At 36.3% G+C, this 26,787-nt stretch overlaps 5 protein-coding genes and 1 pseudogene across 11 annotated transcripts; 5 read left to right on the top strand and 1 right to left on the bottom strand.

The window, feature by feature from the left end:
- Window positions 1–1,428: 1,428 nt before the first annotated feature.
- On the top strand, window positions 1,429–5,142 carry AT1G18900 (Pentatricopeptide repeat (PPR) superfamily protein). Of its 4 annotated transcripts, NM_001198101.1 has the most exons (4): window positions 1,429–1,626; window positions 1,866–2,088; window positions 2,222–4,781; window positions 4,885–5,059. In NM_001198101.1, the coding sequence occupies exons 3-4, from the start codon at window positions 2,223–2,225 to the stop codon at window positions 4,984–4,986; spliced, it is 2,661 nt and encodes an 886-aa protein (NP_001185030.1). In that variant the 5' UTR covers window positions 1,429–1,626; window positions 1,866–2,088; window position 2,222; the 3' UTR covers window positions 4,987–5,059. The 4 variants fall into 4 exon arrangements, with proteins under 4 accessions (NP_001185030.1, NP_173324.1, NP_001319039.1 ...); NM_202131.1 differs by having other exon boundaries at window positions 1,491–1,626; window positions 2,222–5,059; NM_101747.3 differs by lacking the exon at window positions 1,866–2,088 and having other exon boundaries at window positions 2,222–5,142.
- Window positions 5,004–10,590, bottom strand: AT1G18910 (zinc ion binding protein). The gene is made up of 12 exons (NM_101748.3): window positions 10,139–10,590; window positions 9,490–9,708; window positions 9,198–9,392; window positions 8,761–9,116; window positions 8,423–8,648; window positions 6,657–8,299; window positions 6,297–6,518; window positions 6,077–6,211; window positions 5,749–5,983; window positions 5,593–5,652; window positions 5,345–5,416; window positions 5,004–5,252 (listed from the first exon to the last, which is right to left on the bottom strand). The coding sequence occupies exons 1-12, from the start codon at window positions 10,436–10,438 to the stop codon at window positions 5,151–5,153; spliced, it is 3,765 nt and encodes a 1,254-aa protein (NP_173325.2). The 5' UTR covers window positions 10,439–10,590; the 3' UTR covers window positions 5,004–5,150.
- Window positions 10,591–15,316: 4,726 nt separating this feature from the next.
- AT1G18930 lies at window positions 15,317–15,692 on the top strand (annotated as a pseudogene; the record flags this gene model as incomplete). Its single annotated transcript has 1 exon — window positions 15,317–15,692.
- Window positions 15,693–16,225: 533 nt separating this feature from the next.
- AT1G18940 (Nodulin-like / Major Facilitator Superfamily protein) lies at window positions 16,226–18,247 on the top strand. Its single transcript, NM_101751.2, has 2 exons — window positions 16,226–16,773; window positions 16,934–18,247. The coding sequence occupies exons 1-2, from the start codon at window positions 16,297–16,299 to the stop codon at window positions 18,035–18,037; spliced, it is 1,581 nt and encodes a 526-aa protein (NP_173328.1). The 5' UTR covers window positions 16,226–16,296; the 3' UTR covers window positions 18,038–18,247.
- Window positions 18,248–18,621: 374 nt separating this feature from the next.
- Window positions 18,622–24,553, top strand: AT1G18950 (DDT domain superfamily). Of its 3 annotated transcripts, none has more exons than NM_001332379.1 (12): window positions 18,622–19,424; window positions 19,536–19,646; window positions 20,627–20,713; window positions 20,803–20,840; window positions 20,920–21,001; window positions 21,288–21,394; window positions 21,474–21,630; window positions 22,312–22,404; window positions 22,519–22,639; window positions 22,763–22,805; window positions 22,923–23,126; window positions 23,208–24,553. In NM_001332379.1, the coding sequence occupies exons 1-12, from the start codon at window positions 18,984–18,986 to the stop codon at window positions 23,992–23,994; spliced, it is 2,271 nt and encodes a 756-aa protein (NP_001321622.1). In that variant the 5' UTR covers window positions 18,622–18,983; the 3' UTR covers window positions 23,995–24,553. The 3 variants fall into 3 exon arrangements, with proteins under 3 accessions (NP_001321622.1, NP_001321623.1, NP_173329.2); NM_001332380.1 differs by having other exon boundaries at window positions 22,923–23,114; NM_101752.4 differs by having other exon boundaries at window positions 18,844–19,424; window positions 22,923–23,114; window positions 23,214–24,364.
- Window positions 24,554–25,196: 643 nt separating this feature from the next.
- AT1G18960 (myb-like HTH transcriptional regulator family protein) lies at window positions 25,197–26,481 on the top strand. The gene is made up of 3 exons (NM_101753.3): window positions 25,197–25,416; window positions 25,500–25,623; window positions 25,704–26,481. The coding sequence occupies exons 1-3, from the start codon at window positions 25,299–25,301 to the stop codon at window positions 26,383–26,385; spliced, it is 924 nt and encodes a 307-aa protein (NP_173330.1). The 5' UTR covers window positions 25,197–25,298; the 3' UTR covers window positions 26,386–26,481.
- Window positions 26,482–26,787: the final 306 nt, after the last annotated feature.

The following is a 26,787-nucleotide window of genomic DNA, read 5'->3' on the forward strand; positions in this document are numbered from 1 at the left end:
TTCAATTTATTGCCCAACTAGAGACCTTCCACCCTCCTATCTATGAACCTACTAAAAACACCAACAACTTATTCGTGGAAAACTTTATCGGTTTTTTGTTCATTCAAGTTTCAAAATGGATATTTATACAACATAATCTCGAATTTAGATTATTTTAAATCCTCTGATTAATCTTCCGAAGAAGAAAGAAACGATGGACATGCTTTTGTCGTCGGCAACTTTAAAGCTGGCATAACTTAAAATTTAAAACAGTAAAAGTGACAATTATATTTGGAAAGAGTGTGTCTTTTTGCTGAAGAGAATGATTATGTTTGGGAATTGTGATGATGTGTTCTATTCAAATGCTGTGGCTGCATGTGTTCTGTATGTATCATGCATGTTGTTACGCCAACTTTTCCATCTATGTATAAGTTCAATCACTTTTCATAAATCATACATACAAATTATATTACAGCTCCAAAAGTTCAATTATACTCTAAACAAAAGAGATGTAATCCTTAATTATTGCCAGAAGTCGAATTTATTAGTATTTTAGTTTCAGCTGTAACAGTCTTTATAAGTTACTCTAATATTTTTCTAAATTGTTTTTGATTTTGTTTTGTGTATGAGACCTCTCATCATGCATTTTCAGATTGCAGTACATAATCTAATGCATGTGTGCATCTGTGAATTTTCTCAAGTAAGTGGGCTTTTAACTTTGTAAACATAACGGGCTAATGGGCCTAACTAGATTGAAAGATGTATTGAACTAAGCCTAGTATGCAGAGGAGACTTTGCACCTTGCTTGGAGAAGAGGATTAGCAAACTCTACAAGACAATTATTCTTCTTTGATTATAGAGTTTTTTTAATCATATAATGCTTATTCCGCTAAAAGTTCTCGTTTCTCAACTTACCACCAAAATCTGAATAGTCAAAATACAACTGAAAAAGAAACTTTCTCTGACCACTAGAGTAACAGGACAGTCACGGGCAAGACATGAAAGCAACGCCACGTGTAATAGCGAAGACTTGCGGAACATTTTTGTTGAAGACTTGCGAAACTTGGGGAGGGCAAGGCTTCTACGTTGCAATTAAGAACTAACCAAAGTGGAAAATAACAAAAAGAAGCTCAATTTCTTCTTCTTTTTAGTCAAAGCCATATATTCTTCTATAACTCCATAAAACACATAATCCTTTTTAAAACCACAAAAAATACTTCGAATTTATCATGTATCAAACAAAATAGAAATATTTACTGGCTAATTGAGAGAAAGAAGTTATGAAAGGGGAATAAAAAAAACTATTAAGAATGGGGAGAATTCTTGTAAGAATAAGACTATTAGGTGTTATTTGGAAACTAATTAAAGATGAGGGGTATATTTGAAAGTTTAGGTAAGAGAAATGAAGTGAAAATATAAAAGGAGAGCAAAAAAAAAAGTTGAGACCTTGAATTGGCAGCAGCCTCCGTGTGTGTGACCAAATATGCTTGGAGGAGAGTAGAAGAACGCTTCTTCTCTCAATTTCGACGACAACGTGAGGAAGAAGACGAACTCGTCTCTCTCTCTATTTATTTTCAATATCACCTGGAGAATTCTGCAGGGACATCAATAATCATAACCTAACAAGTTAACGCCACCGTTTTTCAGGTGACTTTTGTGTTCTATTGATCCTGCTTAAAATCTCACCTTTGTTACTAATCTTAATCAGTGCACGACGATTTCTGTTTTTCGTTTTTTGCGTTTCCATTACGATGGGAATAATGCCGAGATGGGTTTCTGGGTTTAACGCGTTTCTCGAGACTTTAGCTCAACTTTGTAAATTAAAAAACTTTTGATGACCGGTAGTGAGATTCGAATGTGATCAAGTAGATTCTAATGTGAATCAGATGTCGAAAAAGGATTCTTATGGTGACAAAATCGAAATTTTGAGCATTTGGTTAGAATTGAATGTTCTAATGTGGGAAGCAGAGAAAGTATAAACATTTGCTCTTATTTCGAAGTGTATGATGCTTTACTTGTGAGTGTATGCAAGAAAGTTGGAGAATTTAAATTGTTGGGAGGAAGCTAGTTTTTATAGTAATGTTCAAAGTTTGGAGAAGAGCTAATTGGGTATGTTTTTCTAATGTATCTTCTAATTCATTGGTTGGTTCTATGCTTGGAAACCGTCAGTTTTAGAGTATGTTTGATAATCAATTGCTGTGAGGTTGTCTGAATCTGTGATTTTTCATTTGTAATTTTGCAGAATGATACGCGCTAAGCATATTAGTAACCTTTCAAGTACAGCAAGATCCTTTTTTCTGAATGGATCGAGAACAAGTGTAACTGATGGGAATTCTTGTGTGTACTCGGATGATGAAAATTGTGTCTCGAAACGTCAGCAACTTAGGAAGGAAGCTGGACAGACTGAAAAACGACCATCCAGTATCCTCCCAAAGCCTTCAGTTGTGGGATGTATATTACCAGGAGAGGTAACAAAACCAGTGGTTCCAAAGAAGGTTGATGATTTTGGTCGGCCATCTCTATTGCCACAGCATGTTTCTTCTTCCCCTGCCTTGCCGCTTAAATCACATTCCGTTAACTATGCATCAACCGTCGTTAGAGAGGAGGTGGAAGGTAAAGCTTCTTCAGAACCTATTGGGGATCAGATTTTCAAGGCTGGTATTGTTGCAGTAAATTTTCTGTCAGATTTATCGAATTGTAAGATTCCTTCATATGATGGAGGAAGCGATGCATTTGGATTACCGAAAAGCTGTATGGTTGATCCAACACGGCCTATTTCAAGTGTCAAGTCGTCGAATGTGAAAGCTATAAGAAGAGAGCACTTTGCCAAAATTTACCCTAGATCAGCTGCAAAAGAGTCGTCAGTTGGTACAACTAGAAATCCCAGTAGCAATTTTCGAGGGGCCAAGGAAGCTGAAAGAACTGGGTTTGTTAAAGGATTCAGACAAGTTTCAAATTCTGTGGTAGGAAAGTCATTACCCACAACAAATAACACATATGGCAAGAGGACAAGCGTGTTGCAGAGACCCCATATTGATTCGAACAGGTTTGTGCCAAGCGGTTTCAGTAATTCTTCAGTGGAAATGATGAAAGGACCTTCAGGGACTGCTCTGACATCAAGACAGTATTGTAATTCCGGACACATTGTGGAAAATGTTTCCAGCGTTTTACGAAGATTCAGGTGGGGGCCTGCTGCTGAAGAGGCCCTTCAAAATCTAGGTTTGAGGATAGACGCATACCAAGCAAACCAAGTTCTTAAGCAGATGAATGACTATGGAAATGCTCTTGGTTTCTTCTACTGGTTAAAAAGGCAACCTGGGTTTAAGCATGATGGGCATACTTATACCACTATGGTTGGTAATCTCGGTCGTGCTAAGCAATTTGGTGCAATAAACAAGCTCCTCGATGAGATGGTTAGAGATGGATGTCAGCCAAACACAGTTACATATAACCGACTTATCCACAGCTATGGCCGTGCCAATTACCTGAACGAAGCTATGAATGTGTTCAATCAAATGCAAGAGGCTGGATGCAAACCTGACCGTGTAACTTACTGTACCCTTATAGACATTCATGCTAAAGCTGGATTTCTTGACATTGCCATGGATATGTACCAGAGAATGCAGGCAGGAGGTCTTTCTCCGGATACTTTCACTTACAGTGTCATAATAAACTGTCTTGGAAAAGCTGGACATTTACCCGCTGCACACAAGCTCTTTTGTGAGATGGTTGATCAAGGTTGTACCCCTAACTTGGTCACATACAACATCATGATGGACTTGCATGCCAAAGCGAGAAACTATCAGAATGCGTTGAAGCTTTACCGTGACATGCAAAACGCTGGGTTTGAGCCTGACAAAGTGACATACAGCATTGTGATGGAGGTGCTTGGACACTGTGGATATCTCGAGGAAGCAGAGGCTGTTTTCACCGAGATGCAACAGAAAAATTGGATTCCTGATGAGCCAGTTTATGGTCTTTTGGTGGATTTGTGGGGAAAAGCAGGTAATGTGGAAAAGGCGTGGCAATGGTATCAAGCAATGCTTCATGCTGGTCTGCGACCTAATGTTCCTACATGCAACTCCCTTCTTAGTACCTTCCTTAGGGTTAACAAGATAGCTGAAGCTTATGAGTTATTACAAAACATGCTGGCGCTTGGTCTACGCCCCTCTTTGCAGACATACACGTTACTCTTGAGCTGTTGCACGGATGGTCGGTCAAAACTTGATATGGGTTTCTGTGGCCAGTTGATGGCAAGCACAGGTCATCCAGCACATATGTTTCTCCTCAAGATGCCAGCTGCGGGTCCGGATGGCGAAAACGTGCGCAACCATGCGAACAATTTCCTGGATCTTATGCATAGCGAGGACAGGGAGAGCAAGCGAGGACTCGTGGATGCGGTGGTTGACTTTCTACATAAGTCCGGGCAAAAAGAAGAGGCCGGATCTGTCTGGGAAGTTGCTGCACAAAAGAATGTGTTTCCTGATGCATTAAGGGAGAAAAGCTGCAGCTACTGGCTTATCAATCTCCATGTAATGTCAGAGGGAACTGCAGTCACCGCGCTGTCTAGGACGCTTGCTTGGTTCCGTAAGCAGATGTTAGCTTCAGGAACTTGCCCTTCTCGGATTGATATAGTAACTGGTTGGGGAAGACGTAGTAGAGTCACCGGTACATCAATGGTGAGACAAGCAGTTGAGGAGCTGCTGAACATCTTTGGTTCACCGTTTTTCACGGAGAGTGGAAACTCAGGTTGTTTCGTTGGAAGCGGAGAGCCTCTTAACAGATGGTTGCTGCAGTCTCATGTTGAGAGGATGCATTTGCTGTGAGTTTTTGTATCACAATATAGGCTTTTTATATTTATTTATTTTATCTTTTGGCCGATTGTGTCTTATGAAATTGTTTTAGCTAGTAAGTCATAAGTTAAGGTTAGAGCTAGACAGGATGGAGTGTCTCTCCAGTCTTTTGTCCTCAGCTTCTCAGTTGTATCTTCCTCTCGTAATAATTTGAGATTACTTGAAACGATCGAGGTGTAAACAATTATCTAGATTTAATAATATGTAGAGTATTTTTTTTCATACAAAATCAAATGCTTCCAAAAAGAAAAGAAAAACTTGTTAAAAGATTTGCAGATGTACAAAGAAGAAAACAAAGAAGGAAAATTGGAGAAGGAACTAGAAAAGTCTGGTGTTGTAGGAGGCACAAGAAGAACACTTGTGATAGAGCCAATGGTAAGGAGCATTCCCCTTTCTTCCACAGTCATTACACAGTATTACCTGCATCCATTTATCCATATGCTTAAGTTAAATTTAGACAATGGAACTGATAATTTGCATTAAGTATCAGTGTGTGAGAACGAAAGATGAACCTGAGTTTGGTTTAAGTATTCATCTGGCATCTTTTGTTCTGCAAGCAGTGCGTCTAACATTCTAAAGTAAACCTGCGTGAGAGAAGACAGTTCTTTGATTAGTGAATCACCTCAGTGTTTGATCATCACTGTATACGTTGAGATTTTTCTTTTTAGGAGCATTTGATAAAATGCTCCCATTAGCTATCTTTTACGCGACTATTATTAGTAATTGTTTAATGAGAGAACCAGACTTTGGAGTATCTAACCTGCATATCCCCGAGCGACTTGCTGCAAATAGGGCATGTGTAATGCGAACATGTGTACTCCTACAACCATAAACATCACACCCTTAAGTAACATTCTTAGCAAATGTGTATCAAGTGTTTCATCATTGCATATAACAAACCGAGAAAGTAAAGCACCTGAAAGCATGTTGAATGCATCACGTGACCGCATGGAAGAGCCTTCACCGGAGAATTTGAGGTAAATATGTATTCATGACAAATCGGACAATTATCTTCTAAGCACTTTTCTCTGCATACATGTTCTACTATGAGTCGCGACATACAAGCATTACATTTCATGCAATGAAAGTAGTCTATGCTCAGTCCTTTTCCTAGCCGGCAGAGATTGCAGTATGGACAATGATAGATTTCCCTGCAAAGAAAACCTTTAGCCGTCAAAAACTACTCCAGTTTTGACCAGACATCAGAAATGAATTGCCTTATGAAATAGTCGTAGAAGATTTACCTATCATCGTCAAACAACTTGCATATTTTACAGTAATATTTTCCCATTGATGAACTACATGAAATATTTGAGCAACTAGCACCTACTGGCTGAATTATCATGCATTTCATGCACATCATCTTTGTGATCTGTTTTCTGCACAAGTATTTAAGAAACTTAAAGACAGATCAAGGTGTAACAAAAGTTGCTGATGTTTGATACAAGAAAATGAAGCACCTACCTATCCAATAAGTGATCAACCTCTTCATCATGGCATCGTATACATGTGTAGAGCTTGTTGCAACAAGGAGCAAGAAGTTTGCAACTTCTCTTGTAGTGTTTGCAACCAAAGATCAGTTTGTGAGGATCTCGATAAGATGGATTCTGCCCCGGAACTGCTTCCCTATTGCTTGAGAGAATGGATGGTTCAAGATTATATATCCGTTGTGTAGCAATCCAACGGCTGAAAAATTACACAACCTAGTGTAAGTCAAAACAAAGAACATAGACAAAGTGCTTTGTAAAGATGATTCTTGCAACATCTACTTAGCACAGAGTTATTTAGAAAGTATATTTTTTTTCTAAACACATGTGTACTTACCTCATTAACAAGTTTTGAATGATATACGATTTCTTCTGAGGATCCAGGGAAGAATCTCGAGATATTCTTCGAATTGTAGCTTCCACATCCTCTTGACTCATTGATAACAGACACTCATATCTACTGTCTTGGCCAGATTGGCTAGTATTATGCGACATCTGAAAAGCTTGCGCGTTGCTGTCAGTTTGTTCTTTGTACTTCGTTTCATCAGCTCCTGTACACACCTTTTTACTTCCTGAGATCTCAAGATGATTCTCCTCTTTGTTTCCAAATTCTACCTTGTTATTAGGAGCAGCCTTTCCAAGAGGCTTATTCATGATACCTTTTAACTCTGTCTCTTCCAGAGGTTTGCTGCAAATGCTCCCTTTGTACTCATCAGCAGCTCCTTCAAAGAGATAACTCCAGACAACGTCTAATGGATCTGAATTCTCAGATGGATCCTTATTTGCTTCCTCTGTTTCCTCCTCGACAGCATGAGAATTGTACCATTCTGTTAGCCATTCACCAAACATAGTTTTCCTTGTTGCTTGTCTCCACAAGGACATCACAGCATGTTGTTCATCAGGGATCAAAGATTCCATTAGCCATGGAATCATATCTTGCAATATTTCTCCACTTATTCTTCCAAGCATGCATGCTATGATCTTTTCTTGTTCTTCAATAGTGAAGCAGTCTCTGAATAAACACCAAAGCTCAGTTTCTTCTCGGTGGAGATGCTCAGACAATAGCTTGTGAATGGATTTGCATATATCCTGGAGGCTCATACACAACTTCTCATACTTCACATTCTTGTGGTCTAGTACCAGCATGTTCAATTCTGCCAACTCATTCAAAAGGAATGATACTTTATTGAGGTGCTCAACTTCGAGTTCGTGATCGATACTGTATGACTGACTAATGTTTTGTAGTTTACCCTTTGCCTCCAAAGCTGGAAATGCAATCTCATCTTCTGCATCTGAATGTATCTGATACAAGAACTTTATAAGATGAAACCGCTGTTGAAATTCTCCAAGGAAGCTATAATCTGTTGCGAGCCGAGCTGAACCACGTACAAGGTAGTCTAGATCTTTCTTCATTGCCTTGTGGAAGTAGAAAATCAGATCGATTGGTTTCAAGTCCATAGTTAAGTGTTCACCAATAGTCTTGTCACCAAAAAGATCAGGAAGATGCAGAAGTGGCCTGAGCTTTCCTGGGATAAGTATTTGCTGATTCATCGCACTTGAGTAAGGTGTCTCATTCATGTAACCAGCAGGTGGATCCATAGAATAGGGATCGGATACTTTGAATAGTTTCTGCGGTGATTGTTGAAAGAAAGATCCAGAAGCTTCTTCAGTGAGTTCCTCTTCAAAAGAACATCTTGGTTTGAACATAAAGGACAGCTCATTCCAGAAACTTTCAACTGGTGTTTTGCCTGAATAACCGAAGCGAAACCACTGCAACAAGAGGTGCGCAAAAGGTTTGTTGGGAAAGGAATCTTCAGAGCTTAAGTAGTGAATAATTGATTGACATTCATCTTCTGGTAACTGAGCAGAGAACCACATTATGACACACTTAAGCAATCCAAGAGGCAGGAAATGGATGCTTCTATATAGTAGTTGCCTCTGCATTTCAATGTTGCAGTTCTTGCTGATGATCGGGAATACCTGGAGAAGAACAATGAGTAAATACTTTAAATGTAATCTCTGAAGCTAAATATGTCAAAGTGACTAGTCTTCAAAAACATGCAATTCTATTTTAGACAAAATCCAAATAATAAATCAGCTCACCTCTGTTTCCTCTATAGAGAACTGCTTAGCTACTGTCAATATAAGAGACTCCAGTTTCTCCTGAAGGGTTATGACAAAATTGTCACTCCCTGCTCTAGTTTCAAGGTCTAGTGACTTCTTGAAGTTTTCCACATGTCCATCTATGGTGAATTGTTTGGAAGAGGAAGAGTGTTGTTGATCCACCATATCTTCAAACACTGGGTAAAAGAACGTCTTAAATGCATTGCTGAAATGAAGTACGTCACCAGTTTCTCAGAGAAAAGGAACAAGACAAGTCCAAGAGACTACACACCATGTCAAAGTGAAAGAAACAAAATCAAAGTTCCCCAAATTATTACCTATAAAAGATAAGGACATCAGCAAGGAAGTTTAGCCGAACCACCAGAACATTGAGGTCCAATGAAAGGCTTGGAAATGTCAATTGGCATAGTCCTTTTTGAATGTCTACCAAATCTTTTCTAATTGCATTATGCCAAAGATGGATACCATGAACCAAAATGTGTCCTGTATTTGGACTAGAAAAAGACATTTTTTTACTCCACTGCCAAAAACGTTGAAACACACCACTTGATGATGAATTTGTCTGAGAGTTGGTCATATTTTCAGACACTTCTACAGACTGAACTCCTTTCATAATCTTTGTAAGAGCCGTCAAAGAAGATTGACTGTCATCAATCAGCCAAGAGTTTATGACCTTCAGAAATAATTTAGTCTTGTCACAATAACAAAAAATGAAAGAGACTAAAGCCATATCTCAGTATTGAATATACCATACCAGTTGCAAAGAGAGTTCATTTGGGACAACTTCTTTGAAGCAAGTCTCAACTTCAGATTTCTCCTTGGGAGAGAGTAAAGACGTCATCCATGGGAAAATCTCTTCCAGCACCATCACTGGAACACTACAAATGAATTGCCACACTAACGATGCCTGTTCTTCAAAGGAGAAGTTCTCAATCATCAAAGGAAACACCTGCATCACAGAGTATGGTAGCAGAAGGAGCTATAAGATAGTTTCTGAGTCATATGCAAAAGAATGTGTAATTGTGACAAGCAAAACCTGTATATACCTGTCGTTCTTCTTTAAGCATATGTTGACATATGGATGACTGAATGGTTCCAATGCATAAAACAACTTCACGAAGTACATCGGCTCTGTTCCCTTGTTCCTCTTCAAGAACATTCAGCCAATGAAAAACTGAAGTGAAAAGATCATCTGTGGCATCATGTTCAAGCGAGTAATTAAAAACAATGTTCTTCACACGAGTGTCCAACGCTGAAAATATAACCTGCCAGTTAAACAAACATTAAGTAAGGGATTAGGAAAACTAAATCAGAATGATTCAAGTTCTTGATCTTATAAACTATGTGAACTCACTCGTTGACTTTTTAGCTCTATGTAAGATGGTTTAATCTTTTGTTTTGCCAATTTTGACAACAAAGACAAGCAGAGAATTTCCAGAATCTAATCTACTAGCAAAAAAGATTACATCTATTTAACTCTTTATTGTCCTAATATGAATCATCAGTACCTAAAATGCATTTTTTTTGCTAATTTCTACAACAACAAAAGTTAACCGTTTTGTATTATTTCCGACAATACTCGCTAGAAACTGGTGAATTAGAGAGTATATCCTATGTTTTACTAAAACGATTTTTTGTTTTTTTTTAATCTCCATGTTAAGTTCTTTAGTGACTTTTAGTAGCTCAAGATCTAACCTCATCTTCAGCTGCGGAATGATACTTATATACAAGCTTAAGAAACTCAAACTTAGAGCGGAGCTCCACGGCCAGATCAGAACCGGACCGGACTGTATCACCGGCCAGAAACTGGAGCTCCGCTAGCTGCGCACGGAAAGCCTTATGGAAATAAACAAACAAAAGAATCGGAGCATCGGACAACCGAGCATTATTCACCGCCGAAGCGGAGGAGGAGGAAGTCGACGCAATATCCGGCGGTTTATTAACCTCCCGACGGTTCTTTTCCGGCGGAAGTGGAAGAGGATCTCCGACTCCCATCCACCATGAACAGGAGAGGAGGTGGTGGAGTTGGAAGACAAGAGAAAAACGAGGAAAGAAGAAGAAGGAAACGCGTTGACGAGAAGAGAAGGTTATTTAAAGGGTCGATCATATTCATCGTCGTCAAGCTCTTCTCTTCTCTAACTTGTCTCGGATTTGTTAATTAATTTTTGAGGGGTTTTAGAGGTTTTTTATTATAATAAAAGAGTGATGGAGACGTTATTAAACGTAACAACAACAACCAAGAAGGCTTTTATCATACATTGGCGGGATTTATTTACTTCTTGTCCCCATGTGATCCCCCATTTTTCTATTTGTCCTTTACTATTTTTCTTTCTTCCAATTGTAAATTTATCTCCGACATAAACATTATTTTATTTTTAATCCAGTGTATGGATCCAATTTGCCCCAACAACAAAAAAAATGTTATGAATAAAGATGGATGCCCATTATAAGGCCCATCATCTAAGCCCATCATCTAGATGTTTCTAGGGTTTTACCCTTTTCCTTGTACTCCTATATAAAGAACCCTTTATCTCAATGGAATAACACACTCATTTCTTCTATCTCTTTCTCTGTTTATAACACGTTATCAGCACGCTCTAAAAGGTAGATATAGAGATTCTTACATTTTTAAGAACCATGTTTACTTATCGACTCATGGTTCATAATACTTATTTTCTATTATTGAAACAAAACAATATGAGCCGATCGATGATTATAGTATAGATCGGTAAAAGCATGTTTTCAATGATTCAATAAAGAAGAGAATCATGCTTATCATTTGTTTCTATAATTACTATCGCATGATTCAATGATTCTACAAAGAAAATCGTTAAAGAAGAGAATCATGCTTGCTAATTGTTAATTTTTGTGATTTACTATTACAATATTGAATATATAAATTACCAATTTTATAATTATATAACTAATTTTGTAACTATTCATAGCATGGTGGTGGGTGATGCAAGCATGTATTAATGTTTTAGCATTCCAGTTTTGAATAGTTGCATCTATATTCAATATCATTTTATAAATACTATATTGTCTAAAATCCATTTATGATTGATATGATATCCCTTATTTAACTCCTTTGATTAAAACGTTATACATATCTTATCACTTTTAGATATTGACTTTTCCATATTAAATATTTGATTTCCATATATTTGATTGTGTTATTATTATTTTTACTAAAAACGTTGCAAGATAATTTTTCTTTTTATAAGATTCCATATATCTAAATCTTTGTGTTATTATTATCTAAATCTTTTTATAAGATTTGCATATATTTGATTGTGTTATTATTATTTTTACTAAAAACGTTGCAAGATAATTTTTCTTTTTATAAGATTTTTTTTCTCTAAATCTTTGTGGTATCTAAAAAAAAAAAAAAAAAAATTGTTCATGGTTTTGCCCTAATTTTGCACGAAATTATTTTACCTAAATTTTGCACGAATTCATATTACCCTAAATAAAAGTTTTGTCAAGATATATGTAAAATCCAGATTTTGCACAAAATAGTTTTATTCTGATTGGTTTTACAATATTGCATTAAAATTGTATTAGTATATAATACTTGATTATTTTATGAAATAAATTGATTGATAAATAACTTAATTTAAAGGTATAACCACTTATAGAAATTTTCATGAATGACTAGTTTAATGTATTTTAAGAAGATATCATATTTTTGATGGTCAAAGTTTTTTCAAAAACTTAAATTATCACCAGAAGTTGAGAAAATAAATATAAAAAAAGAAAAAAAATTTCTAACGATGAAATAATCTAGTATATCAAGTAGTATAAAATCTTATTAAAAGACTCTAGAAGAGCATATACATTGTTTTCTATGGGAATACAAAATTAAAATCATCGATGCGGTATAGTTCTCCAAATCTCAAAGTTAATATGATAAGATATAAATACATTATGATTCTAGAGTGGAATTCAATACGAGATGGATGAACTTGAAGTTTCATCATCTCGAGAAGGAGAAGTAATGAATGGATAATAAGTGACATATCCAGAAGATTATGTTCAATCTTTGACTACTAAAGATCTAAAAGTTGTATAAAGCAATTCTTATATGAATTTGTTATTAGATAAAATAAATTATAATTAGTTATTACTAAAACTTCAAGACTTGAAGTCTCTTTTTGAATATAACTCACATTGTTAAGAGAATATCTCTGATGCGAAGATGGTAAAACAGACGATTAAACTTTTACGCAAGTATCGTTGTCCTGTAGACACAATATTTGAAAGAAATTTAAGAACTATTATGAACTTAAATCGAGTGTTTTTCAAAGGCTAAAAAAAAAAAAATATATGAGTTATCTATGATAAGTAATACTCATATTCTGAAGTGAATATAAGATCTTACATAGTTAGACAAATTTAATATCGTTTATACTAGAATATAAAATTTTAATTATTATCTCGTTATTGTTTTATTAACATATGATTGATTATTAAAATACATGGAAGTAATTTTGATTATAAGATCTCATTAAGGGAGTAACTGATAAGCAATGAAAAGTAAATTAGAAGTTTTGAAAGAACTACAAGTTTCAAAAGAATTAAAAGTTTCAAGAGTATATTTGGCTTAACCGGATTGGTCATCCTGGTTTAATGATGATGTGAAAGTATTGAGAATTATGTGGACATTAGGTGAAAAACCAGAAGATTCTCCCTAATGATTTATCAAATGTTACTTGCTCAGAAAGCAATATGATAATGTGATTTTTACCAGTGTAAGTAATTTGGACTTTATCTATTCGTAAGTATATACAAGGAGATGATTATGGGTTGATCACCCACTATATGACATTTAGATACCTAATGGGTATAAAAGATGCATCGATTCAATGGACGCATTGACTCGATTGTTGCATCGACAAGAAGGTCATATTTATCCTTGTTATAAACCCGCAACATAGAGTTTACGAGATTACTTTCTTGATTAAAGTACAAGAGTATTTCAGTGTTTATTTATAATAACCATTATTGGATATCCGTTGGGATAAGTGTTTAACATTTTGAAATTCATGTTCATACACAAAATGGTTTAGTAACATCGATACGCATCAAGCCAATGAATAATTAATAGTTTTCCCCATTATTATTGGTTTTGGGTCAGAAACCAAATAGTTTTCATCTAAAAGCTTTGAATGTGAAAAGTGCTCCACCACAGCACGCAGAGATGAACCCTCAAAGGAGGATAAAAATACATGTTGGATATGAATGATAACTAAGCCATCCTAGAAGGATTTATATACCGCTCGTTTTGAAGACTATCATATTATATAGTCAGCTATTCCAACATAAGGGGGAAAATGTATACAGCTGGTGAAAAAGATAAATAGAAATGAATTATCAATGATCCTCGGAGTAAAGAATGTATATTAAGAGTCCAAAAGATAATTCAATTACAGAATTTAGCGTTGTAATTGCCAGACGCATTTGCTGACCCAAATAAAGTGATGAAGTCACTTATACCAGTTGTAAATTAAATGCTCCAGAATATAATGAATGTCCTGTAAGGACCAATTTCAAACTGCTATTGAGTCTTAAGATCGCATGAAGCGTAATAGACCTTGGTTTCAAATATAAATATCCTCGTAAAAGTGAAGGAGCACAAAATTAAAAATGACCAAATTGAGGAAATATATATTTTGATGATCTCTTGAAGAGAGTGAATGATCTCTAAAAGAGACATAAACATGACAAATGAAACATTCAAGTACTTGACAATGAAGAGATCTAGCTAGCTATGTCATGTCAAAATATAATGGAATCAAAAGCAAATCGACGTCGTAATATATTTGCATGCTATGAGCAGTTGATATTATAGACAAAAGGAGGATTATGAAAGAAAGTCTATTGAAAAGTGTACACAAAGTAATGATTAGCCAATAAATGGAAAAGAAGAAATAGACATATAATTATAATCTCTAGTAGAGATATTTGGACTAGTAGTCTATGCACATGATGTGTAAAACCAGTGGAAAATAAATGAGTCTTTATGTGAAAGAATAGTGAAATTAATGAGATTTTCACAAAGATAAGAAATGTATTATGAAGAGATATATTCTCTTGTGGTGGATGTAATATTTTTTAAGTATCTAAAGTCTGACAATAAGAGACGGAACACTGGATATGACATTTATATGAAATTCTTGAAAGATATAATCTCTGAAGGATTAATTATATGAGAATTATGTTCTCTAGAACTCTACTCGATCGAATAAAAAAAAAAAAAAAAAAAAAAAAAAAAAGAAATATGTAACATGACATATAATCATATAAATGTATATTTATGTTGAGTTTGTCAAAATCTATTGATCAAACTAATATTTGTTTTGAAAATCATTAAAACTCCTACAGAGTTATCATAAGTAATACGATGACAATAATGTATGATAAAATATCACTAGATAATGATATTTATAAGTCTATATGAAAACCATATAATTTGGATCATTAAGATTATGGTTATTAATTCCAACGAGATATTGTATTTGATTGAAAATCATCTCCTGAAGAAGATGTTTCCGAGGGGGAGATTGAATGATATGCGTGGATGTACCCTTTTTCCTTATCATAGTTTTTATCCCACATGATTTTTCTATGACAAGGTTTTTAACGAGACACTAAAGAACACGCAAATAATACACTTGATGAATATTAGGAAATTCTATCAATCATCCAAATGAATATTATACACTAATGATATTTAGAGAAATAAATAAGATGGTCAAGATGAATCATCTAAAAGATTCATGAGCAGCAGAAGAATGGGGTTGTACTTTATCCAGAAATTTGTTCAAGAGAAGAATTGGCAGACTTATTCTCAAATACTGTTTAATCATGCAGAGATTTTACCAATTCATGAAGATAGCCGCGAGTGTGTATGGCTAAGATCCATAGTTCACCATATACAAGAAGACTGTGGTATGTATGCAGAAAAAAGACTCCAACAATTATGTACGAAGACAATGCAGCATGCATCGCACAACTCAAAGACGGATACATCAAAGGCGATAGAACAAAGCACATCCTACCAAAATTCTTCTACACACACGATCTACAAAAGAGCGGCGATGTACGAGTTCTACAGATCCGTTCGAATGATAATCTGGCTGACTTATTCACCAAGGCGCTACCTACTGCTACTTTCAAGAAGTTAGTCTATCGTATCGGATTACGCCGTCTCAAAGATCTCGACGAATATACTCATAAGGGGGAGTAATTGTATGTTGCACTCTTTTTCCCTTAACCATGGTTTTTCCCATTGGGTTTTCCTGGTAAGGTTTTTAATGAGGCAGCATTTCAAATACTTTACGAGTTATGATACTATAATGGTCATCAGGGGGAGTGTTATGAATAAAGATGGATGCCCATTATAAGGCCCATCATCTAAGCCCATCATCTAGATGTTTCTAGGGTTTTACCCTTTTCCTTGTACTCCTATATAAAGAACCCTTTATCTCAATGGAATAACACACTCATTTCTTCTATCTCTTTCTCTGTTTATAACAAAAAAGAAGTTAAAATATTTGAATTTTGCTAAATATTTTGACGTGGCCAAATACAAATGAGTCATTAAAATAACTGACGTTCATTGGATGATCCCGTGACCATCCCCGTTAACTCCGTCTTCCTCTCCTACACGTGTCATTTGTGGCTGTAGCGTGCCAAACGGCGAACCAAATGGGCCCTAATCCAATAGTCATCAATGAGCCCAATAATGGATCCACATTTGTTCAAACAAATCTCAAATTCGTGCATGTCAGTTTGCGCCAAGAGGTGGAAAAAAAAGAAGTAATTCTGTCTTTTTCTTCTCCGGCGGAAAAATGGCGACGGAGATTCTGAGAACGAAATGGATGGCGATGACGGCGAGTATATGGATCCAGTGTAGCGCAGGAGGTTCATACACCTTCGGAATCTACTCAGCGATCTTAAAGTCAACTCAATCTTACGATCAATCAACCCTTGATACAGTCTCCGTCTTCAAAGACATTGGAGGTAACGTCGGAGTTTTATCGGGACTTGTATACACTGCAGCCACTTTCAATCGCCGTCGCCGTGATGGACGGGAACGTCGAGGAGGACCTTGGGTGGTGATTTTGATCGGAGCGATTTTGAATTTCACCGGTTATTTCCTAATGTGGGCTTCTGTTACCGGTTTAATTAAACGGCCTCCGGTTCCGGTCATGTGTCTATTTATGTTTATAGCTGCACAGTCTTTAACGTTTCTTAACACCGCCAATGTTGTGAGCTCCTTAGAGAATTTTGCTGACTATGGTGGCACTGCTGTTGGCATTATGAAGGTAATAAAAGACTCAAGCTTTATGAAATTTTATTTGCTTAGTGTTGATATCTTGTTACTGCTACTTCTCTGGGACCTTAAGACTGATTCTGATAAATCAGATAAATCCTCTGTTTTGGGTTCTGTTTTGCAAATTATGTCTTCGCTTTCGTTCTTTGCAGGGTTTTGTTGGACTAAGCGGAGCAATGTTAATTCAGCTGTATGAAGTCGTATGTCCTGGAGATCCAAAGACTTTTATTCTTCTACTTGCAATTGTACCTTCACTTCTCTCTGTTTTGGTGATGCCTCTAGTCAGGGTATACAAGACAAGCACAGTGGATGAGAAGAAACATTTGGATGGTTTATCAACTTTGTCACTTATCATTGCAGCTTACCTTATGATTACTATTATTCTGAAGAGCACTTTAAGTTTACCATCATGGGCCAATGCTGTCACACTTGCAGTTCTACTTGTTCTGCTTTCATCGCCTCTACTAGTTGCGGTAAGAGCACACCGGGACAGTATCGAGAAACCGTTGTCATCTGTTTATTCTCCTTTGGTAGATAATCTGGAAGCAACAACCTCTGGAGAGATTTTGATGCTAGATGAAGACAAAAGCTTGAATCTTTTACAAGCTATGTGTAATGTAGACTTTTGGTTGTTGTTTCTTGCAATGATATGTGGAATGGGATCCGGGATTTCGACGATAAATAACATCAGACAAATAGGTGAGTCTCTTCGATACACTAGCGTTGAGATAAACTCATTGTTGGCTTTATGGAATATATGGAACTTTATTGGTCGGTTTGGAGGTGGTTATGTCTCGGATTGGTTGCTGCACAGAAAAGGATGGCCACGTCCGTTGCTAATGGCTACAACTCTTGGAACTATGACCATAGGTCATCTAATCATAGCCTCTGGTTTTCAAGGAAATCTTTACCCCGGTTCGATTATCGTAGGCATTTGTTATGGCTCACAATGGTCGTTAATGCCAACAATTACATCAGAACTATTTGGAGTTAAGCACATGGGAACAATCTACAACACCATTTCAATTGCTAGTCCTATGGGTTCATATATCTTCTCTGTAAGATTGATTGGATATATCTATGATCGCACCATTATCGGAGAAGGTAACACGTGTTACGGTCCTCATTGTTTCCGATTGGCATATGTGGTAATTGCATCTGTGGCTTTCCTCGGATTTCTTGTCTCATGTGTGTTGGTTTTTCGGACAAAGACGATATATCGACAGATCTTTGAGAAGATATTGCATCGTCGATAAAGAGTTGTGACTTGTGAATATCATGTACACAATGTTGTACAGTGCCATTTGTGTTTTGTATTTACATGCGATTGTTCAAATTTATTATTGATTGAAAAATCTAAACTGTGTAATAAAATACAACTACATAACATATACTTGTAAGAAGAGGTTCTTTGTTTTTTGGAGAAGTTTATTTGTAATTTAGTCCATGGAATATAGTTGTGTGACATAAATGAAGTAATTAATGTAAGAACCAAAGTTAGATTTTTTTACCTCCTTGGTCTGATTGAGAAGTATTAATGATGAGGTTTGCTATTTAGAGATACTTTACTTGAGATGGTTCCTTTTAATGGGTTACTTCAATAGTCATGTTGATACACTACATCTAGTTATGTTTCTCAAATCAATATTTTCATAAAATTATCTTTGTAATATTTTTAAAATGCTGTAGTAATTTTTTTAAAAAATCTAACACTATTATAAAAAACCAATAAAGTGCTTTTACTAGTTCTATAAAAATTAATAAAGTTTTTTTTGTTGGGTTAATAAAAAAAAGAAGAAGAAAAAAAAACACAAAAAATCTCTCTCGAGCCCTAATAAAACTGTGAGCCCCTCTATTTTCTCAGACCCTCGTGTTTCACTCTCGCTTAACGAGTCGTTTCCTTTCCTCTGATCAATTCTCTCAGAGAGACCTATTTGACATTTATTTACCATCTCAATCTTCTTTTTCCTCAGATTTTCTTCTTCATCTCTCTCACACAAACCCCAAAAACGACAGCGTTTTCAAAACCCAAACACCAGTCGACGCTTTTGGACCTTCCTTTCTTCCTCCTTGTCTCTCTCTGATTAACCGATTTCGATTTCCCCACAATGCCAAAAGGGTTTTGATTCTCTCTTCCTAAAAATCTCAAATTTACACCCAGAAAAAAACCCTAATTTCGATCTTTAATCTCTACGCTCTCTAATGGGTTCCTCCTCCGATATCGTCCCTGACCGATCTCCAGCTGACGATGTAGCTCCGGTTACAGATACCAAAATTCCAAAGGAGGAGCCTTTGACGCTTAGGAGAACGCGTCCTTCTCGGGCTTGTACTGTTAGGGCTCAGCAGCGGCTTCAAGAGCTTCAAGCGGCGGAGAGAAAGCTTAAGCCGCCTAAGAAGGAGTATAAACGAGAGCAGCATCGACGGAGAGAAGAGGTGGTGGAGGAAGATGAGGATTCGGAGGATGACGATCAAGAGGATGAAGAGAACGACGGAGATGATGAGAGTAATCCGAAGCAATGCGTTGCTGGAGGAAGTTCTACTAAAATCATTACTTCTCTTGTTCCGCCACCGGAACCTTCACAGATGCCGCGGTGGAATCTTCGTTCTATGTGGGAACTTGCTTCTGTGCTCAATTTCTTGCATGTGAGCTCTCTGTTAACTTCAATTGTGTTTCGTCTTCTGGTTCTTAGCTGCCAATGAGTAACTAACTCTCAAAGTTCGTTTTTTTGTTTCTTTTTCTGGATGGTGATGAAGGTATTTAGACCGCTTTTGAAAATCAATGCGGAGTTTTCAGCGGAGGAGTTTGAAACGGCTTTGCTTACTCCAAACGATACTTTAAGTGATATTCACATTCCTCTGCTAAAGGTTGGTGCTTTGGTCATCCATTGTTGTGTTTATTCCTACTCATTTAGTGTACTTCTCGTCTCTTATTGATTGTTTCCTAATTCTTGTTGGTTTCCTTTGGTTTCTGTTTGTATTAACTTCAATGTACTACTAGAGGTTGTCTCATTGACATGAAAATAACATGTTTAGGTGCTCTAGACCTGAGTGTTGGCTCTTATTAGTACTACAACTAGTGATAAGACATTTTTTGGCGTACTGAATGGTTCTAGAATAGAAAATTGCCGTTTTGAGTGAGAAGATTCTGTTAAAGTTTAGATATTATATAGAATCCTGGGTGCTGTACCCAGTGAGAAATAGAAGGGGACCTGGTAATGTGTTAGTATCCTATATGTTAACTGCAATTTGCTTGCAAAGTGATGTCACCTCTACTTCATATAAATTTGCTTCTCTTTGAATCCTGGGTGCATCTTCTTCTGCACTTCAAATTAAATATTCCAAGGGGTATGACTAATTTTTTTGGTAAGCCCCTTTGTAATGCGACTTGGGTAGACTACAACCAACTTGTTCAACGATATCTTGAGCTTACTAAGTCTTTCTCAGTTCGGATGAAAGGGACTCTTAGTTTCAAATCATTTTGGCTGAGCGGCTGGTTGACCAAGATATAGCATCTATGTTTTTGGCTAGCTTTCCTCGTAGGCACCTTATAGGCTTGTACTGCCCAGTATAGATCACTAGTTTTTCTGGAACATCTTCATGAGTTCTTTTAGAGTTCCCTGATTAAAGTCCTTGATCATTGTCATGATATCATGATTTTTGTTGTTGTTTGTGCGTATTTATAATTGCCATTTTTCTCTAAAGTGCTGCAGTTACTTTTGGTTTATGTTGATACTAATCAATCATGATTTGGAATCAAATATATTCTTCACTACTATGAGATGTTCAAATTGCTTAATAATTTCTCTCTGTGAGCAATATTCAATTTTCTTCCTTTCAAATTGCAGGCCATTCCGCCTGTAACTCGAATGGCTCTCACCCGTGATACCTGGGTAACTGTCCTGTGCAGAAAAATAAGAGATTGCTGGCATTGGGTAATGATTGCTTAACTTCGTTGTCCTGATAAATCAAGTACTTTTTGCATTATATCATCTTCTGACATGATCTTCACCTACTCATTTAGGTTGCAGAAGGGGACCTTCCTATTGTTGCCTTGCAAGGGTTAGTTGTCATAATTTTCCTGAATATCATGGTAACGGATTAGTGATCCATTTATGAGCTTCTCTTCTTAACCTTGTAGGCGGGAGATTGAAGTTTACAAAAATCTTGATCCAGCCATCCGTGTGGTGATTTTAAAAGCGTTATGTGATATTCGTGTTGAGGTATTGTTGCTACTGTATGACGATCTATTATCCAAATCTTGATACCATCTGTATTGTTTTATCCTCTAAAACTTTTTGTTATTTGTGAAACGCACTAGAGTTGAAACTGAATTTTCATTATGTTGTATATCTGTATTGATGTATATAGGGTACCATGTATATATGTTTACAGTTTATGATGTCCATTATTAAGCTCTGGAGCTTTCTGATGCGATGCTAATGACTGACTTGAAACAAAGTGGTTTTAACACTTATAGTTTTGATTGGTTTTGTGTATTTCTTACAGCAAGAGGATATCAGGAGCTACATTGACAACTCTCTTAAAACTGGCGTTCACCTGTCAGTTTTTCGCAAAGATCGTGTTGGGGGTGATTCACATGGAGTTAATTTTTGGTATGGAGCAAAGAAAAAAGACCTAAAGGACTCCTTTGTTTGCATATATCTGATATTACCTGTTTGTTTCTTATGTAAGGTATGAGGAAGATCCCTTAATTGGTCACCGTTTATATCGGGAAATAAGGAAAGCAGAGGTGTTGAAGGTCAAAACAAAGGGTTCCAAGATTCTTCCTAACATAACATACCAATGGGAAACTGTTGCCACTAATTTCGATGAATTCCAAGATGTTTCTGTAAGTCTCTTTACAATCAATGATTTTGAATTACCAGATAAATTGCTTAGGATACTTCTATATGCTGTCTGTTTAGTGAGTCTGTAATTAATTCTTGCTATGGAATATGGTTAGATAGCATGCAGGCTAGTGTTAACCATGCACTCGAATATTAATCTTCTTTAATGGATTATACTCTATAGGTTGAGAAAAATATATGTGGAGAATCAGTTATTTTCAGAGAATTTTTACTCAAAGAATGGTGCATACGATTGCTTGTAAATTATCCTTGATATCTTTAGTTATTGTGAGTGAATCATATTAAAATGTTAGCACTGCTAAGAACTGGCTTAAAAGGGCTCATATGCAATAGTTGGATGTTAATGGGTTAGAGTATGTTGTTTGTGTTAGTGAGTCCAGTGTCTTTTTCTCGAGAGATGTCCTTTCTTGTTGCAGTTGATCATAGGGTTTAACAAGGTGAACACAAACAATTTTATACTGTGGATCTGTTTCAATGCTTTAGTACCTCCTTTTGCGGTTTCCCGAGGGAGATCCTATATACTATTCTGTCGAAACTTATGTTTCGGACTGAACTTCTTTACTTTTAACTGTCAATTTCTGTGAAGGACTAAACTAAACAATAGGTATAACTTTCCATGTCTTTACTACTGATTTGAGATGCTCTGTCTCTTTGTTTTTCAGGAAAAACTTCTTCAGAGTAGTAGTAGAATTGAAGTTTCTCTAGGGAAGAAGTTAGTAAAAGATATGCTTCCTGAGATAGAAAAAGAACACAAGGTTCCAATCTGCTCTATACTTTTCTATTTTTTTTTTGTTTTTTTTTTCTGTTTTTCATGGCTGAAAATTCTCTTCAACTGCATATTTTCATAATGGAATTTTTTCCACTGTCAGAGGAAAGAAAAATTGTTGAAAAAGCAACACAGACAGGCTCTTCTCCTTGATAACTTTGTGGTTGTTGATGGTCTTGCTGGGCGATCTCTCCGTGATAGGAAGCCAGTTAGATACACTTTTGGTAATGTTATGACCTTGTTGGAAATTCATGCCCGTGGTTCTTCCTTTTTGGCATTTTTTCCTATTTAAATCCATCTAAATCTCTACTGGACTGAAGTATTACTAATTTCAAAAGTTATTGCAGATGATTATGATAAGTCCATAAATGATGCTATCAAGATAACAAAGTACGTCTGAGTCTCCCTTGCATTGAATCATCTCTGTTGGTTTTCTCTAACATTGTTATTGGATGACTATCTTCTATTGTCTCTTACATTCTGTTTGTTTTCGTGATACTATCTCAGGAAGAAACATCCATCACCAGAACATCCTCTCCACAGAAGAGAATCTGCCAGGTTGGACGCTCTTGCGAATGGCAGATCGACCAGTTCAACCCACCCTACTGAGCCTGTGAACGATACAGCATCTGGGAGATCTTCTGATTTTGCTGATTATGATGATTTCGATGAGCATAGAGATGAATCTTTGGACAGAAGGCAAGATACAGTGTATTTTTCTTCTCTCCTTAAATCTCCCCTCTGGAACTATGCAAACCTTTAGCTTAATTAACAAGTATAATGTTGTGGCAGTAACAGGCGCAGACAACGACCTCAACGATATTCAGCTACGGACTTTGTTGAAACTGTTTCAGACAATGAGGTAGAATTTCAAAGTGACGATGACATTTATGGGGAAGCAGTTTATGATGAAGAATATCTGAAGAAGCGTAAACAGAAAAAGCTCTCTAGCGGTTCTGAGGGAGATGAAGAAAAGGGAGATGAAGAATACAAATGGGATGAAGACAATGCTGAGTATGAGGAAGAAGAAGAAGAGGAAGAAGAAGAAGATTCCCTAAGTGCAAGCGAAGAGGATAGTGATGAACCCCGGAGGGCTAAGAAAATGCCACGGAGAGAAACTAAGTTAAGATCAAGATCAAATGATTTTCGGCCAGGCCTGAGACGAAGTAAAAGAGCCACGCGAATTGATTACCAACAATATGAGTTCTCAGACTCGGACAAAGAAGCAACAGGACTGGCAAAACGTAAGCGGTTTGTTGAGCCGGACGAACCTTCTGATGAAACAGGGAATGGGGATTTCACAATGGGAAGTCAGGACTCTGAAGAAAATGCAAACGACCCAGAAACAAAATCTGGTGAAGAAGAAGAGCCGAGAGATGTCAATGACAATGCAGATACAACAAATGGAAAAGAGAATAACCAACTTAACAAATCAAACGGCACAACAGACCAAGAAGAAGTTGAGGGTGTAGTAGGCAAAAGGCGTTACCTCGACTTAAACGAGCTGGCCCCGGTATCTGGTTTTGATGATGGCCCAAGTACAGTATTGAAGGATGATGATAAGACAGACAATTCATAAGCAAGAAAGAGAGTTTGCCTTCATAAAGCTCCCTCTGGTCGATCACCATTGTATGATAAGCAAGATTTTCACGAGTTATTTCTGGCAACATCCCCTTGCAGAGAAAAGTTGAAACGGTAAGAGACACTCCATTGGCTTTTTCTTCATTCAAGCATATCTGCCTTCTTGTTGTTTTAAAGTAATTCAGGCAAATTCGGCTGATAAGTGAAGAGGAGAATGTTATGGAGGCCGAAGAGGTATGTGTAGATTAGGTTAGTCATTTTTTCTTACCATGAAGAAAGAAACAATGAAGAGGGTGAACCAGATATTCCTAAGAGCTGTTTAATGTTTTATGGAATTATTATTAGTGTACAAGTAACTTTCTCTAACTTTTTTGTATTTTGATCATAAGAACAAGTTCAAGGTCTCTTAGATTTTGGTTAAACGACGCAGCTTTGAGACTGCTGAATGTGATTATGGTACCATGGAGCAAATCTTTCTAATGGCTGTGAAACAAACTATTGTTGCTTTATCCCAGGTCATATTGTGAGCTTCAAAGCTCATGAAACTACATACCTTCAAATTAATAACTTGGATTTTAGATATATATAGGCTATATATATATGTACATAAATGGTTATTAATTTGATCAAAACTACAATTTACTAATGTCTATGCATATGTATTTAAATTATTTGGTTTGTGATTGCACAAACTTGTTGTGATCACTAAATTCATTGTCATAGGGAACCCAAATGGGTTTACAAAAAAAAGAGAATCCAAGTATTTTCCCTTTTACATTGGTGCTAATTTAAAAATAACAAAAAACTGTTTTAATTGTTACCACTTACTACTAGAAAAACTTGTACAATATGTCAATCACTCACTAAAAGATGGCTTATACCCTCTTTAATTTCAGTAAAAGTTGTTATAGATTATATTACGAAACAATTTTTATAACCTAAAATGAATTGTGCTATAGAACTTGGCCAAATGTTTATTCTTTGATAAATTTTGGAGATTTTGGAACCAAAGATGTGGCAAAATAAAGAAAAGGGAAATGATAATTTTATATTGTATAATTAAAGAATCATGCATATGTAATTTAAGAAAGATGAAAATATATATTCATGCCTTTCTTGCCACACACGCTTCTTATACCTCCAAACCCATTTTGCCTAACCCCTTCCTTCTTCACAACACTCCCTTTGTATTATTATTATTACATGCCTCATTCTCAATCTTTCTAAAGAAAAGCTTTTAATACATTTCTCCAATACTATAGCTATAAACATCCTTTATAATTTTGTTTCTTTTAAAGGAAAATGGTGAGATCTTGTTCTTCAAAATCAAAGAATCCTTGGACAAACGAAGAAGACACAACCCAAAAGTTTGTGTTTGCGTCTGCGTCCAAAAACGGATGTGCAGCTCCTAAGAAAATAGGTTACAAAAGCATTTCTCTTTTTCTTTTAATTGTATGATGTTGATATGATATATCTATGTATATGTGTTTTTACCATTTATAGGACTTAGGAGATGTGGAAAGAGTTGCAGAGTGAGAAAGACTGATCATTCAGGAACCAAACATGAGAGCTTCACTTCTGAAGACGAAGATCTGATCATCAAGATGCACGCAGCAATGGGAAGCAGGTTGTGTAGATATCGCGAATCACTCGAAAACTCTTTGAGATTTTACAGATTCTGATGATTTTGTTTGTGTGGATATATAGATGGCAACTTATTGCACAACATTTACCAGGAAAGACAGAAGAAGAAGTGAAGATGTTTTGGAACACAAAACTGAAGAAGAAACTGTCGGAAATGGGGATAGATCATGTCACTCACCGTCCCTTTTCTCACGTACTTGCTGAATACGGCAACATCAATGGTGGTGGAAACCTAAACCCTAATCCCTCGAACCAAGCCGGATCTCTTGGACGCAATCACTCGCTCAATGATGATGGTCATCAACAACAACCTAATGATTCAGGAGATCTCATGTTTCATTTACAAGCAATCAAGCTTATGACAGATTCATCGAACCAAGTCAAGCCTGAGTCTACGTTTGTGTACGCCTCTTCGTCTTCTTCTAACTCGTCTCCTCCATTGTTCTCTTCAACTTGTTCTACCATAGCTCAGGAGAATTCAGAGGTTAACTTCACTTGGTCTGACTTCCTTCTTGACCAAGAAACCTTCCATGAAAACCAACAGAATCATCCTCAAGAACTAGACAGCTTGTTTGGGAACGACTTCTCCGAGGTAACAGCAGCTACAATGGCTAACACATCAACCGTACCATCTCAGATCGAAGAAGAATCTTTGAGCAATGGGTTCGTTGAATCGATTATCGCTAAAGAAAAGGAGTTTTTCTTGGGATTTCCGAGCTATCTGGAACAACCTTTCCACTTTTAGTTCATATTTCAGTTACAAATAAATAAGCGACCTAATAAAGAGAAAGAGTTGCTTCTTATAAATCTTCGACTTTTCCATTATACAAATTAAACTGAGAAAATATTTCATAAACATAAATCAAATAGCAAACTTAGACTTGAGATTGTTCCTAAACGTTTTGGTTAAAACTTGAGATTTTCCATTATTGTTAATAAGTTGTCTCTTTGGTTTGTTTTGAGGATATTCTTTTAACTTAAAATTCATTGCATGCAACTTGACTTAAACTAATGTTTGAGGATTTGAGTGTATCATTTGAATACCATCACAGTTGCTAACGTAGGAAGTTTTGATAATTGAATTAGCTGATAACAAAGTAAACAAGCTAAGAGTTGTTTTATGATATAATTGAATACCATACGTTGA

This window comes from Arabidopsis thaliana (genome assembly GCF_000001735.4).
Source record: "Arabidopsis thaliana chromosome 1 sequence".
NCBI classification, from domain to species: Eukaryota; Viridiplantae; Streptophyta; class Magnoliopsida; order Brassicales; family Brassicaceae; genus Arabidopsis; species Arabidopsis thaliana.

Coding starts and splice junctions, on each gene's coding strand:
- AT1G18950 (NM_001332379.1), top strand. CDS start 18,984: ATGGGTTCCTCCTCCGATATCGTCCCTGACCGATCTCCAGCTGACGAT. Junction 19,647..20,626: donor TTCACATTCCTCTGCTAAAG/GTTGGTGCTTTG, acceptor TTCAAATTGCAG/GCCATTCCGCCTGTAACTCG. Junction 21,631..22,311: donor ATGAATTCCAAGATGTTTCT/GTAAGTCTCTTT, acceptor TTTGTTTTTCAG/GAAAAACTTCTTCAGAGTAG.
- AT1G18960 (NM_101753.3), top strand. CDS start 25,299: ATGGTGAGATCTTGTTCTTCAAAATCAAAGAATCCTTGGACAAACGAA. Junction 25,417..25,499: donor TGCAGCTCCTAAGAAAATAG/GTTACAAAAGCA, acceptor TACCATTTATAG/GACTTAGGAGATGTGGAAAG. Junction 25,624..25,703: donor CACGCAGCAATGGGAAGCAG/GTTGTGTAGATA, acceptor GTGGATATATAG/ATGGCAACTTATTGCACAAC.
- AT1G18940 (NM_101751.2), top strand. CDS start 16,297: ATGGCGACGGAGATTCTGAGAACGAAATGGATGGCGATGACGGCGAGT. Junction 16,774..16,933: donor CTGCTGTTGGCATTATGAAG/GTAATAAAAGAC, acceptor CGTTCTTTGCAG/GGTTTTGTTGGACTAAGCGG.
- AT1G18910 (NM_101748.3), bottom strand. CDS start 10,438: ATGGGAGTCGGAGATCCTCTTCCACTTCCGCCGGAAAAGAACCGTCGG. Junction 8,300..8,422: donor TCTCTATAGAGGAAACAGAG/GTGAGCTGATTT, acceptor GTTCTTCTCCAG/GTATTCCCGATCATCAGCAA. Junction 6,212..6,296: donor GTTGATCACTTATTGGATAG/GTAGGTGCTTCA, acceptor ATACTTGTGCAG/AAAACAGATCACAAAGATGA.
- AT1G18900 (NM_001198101.1), top strand. CDS start 2,223: ATGATACGCGCTAAGCATATTAGTAACCTTTCAAGTACAGCAAGATCC. Junction 4,782..4,884: donor GATGGTTGCTGCAGTCTCAT/GTTGAGAGGATG, acceptor AAATTGTTTTAG/CTAGTAAGTCATAAGTTAAG.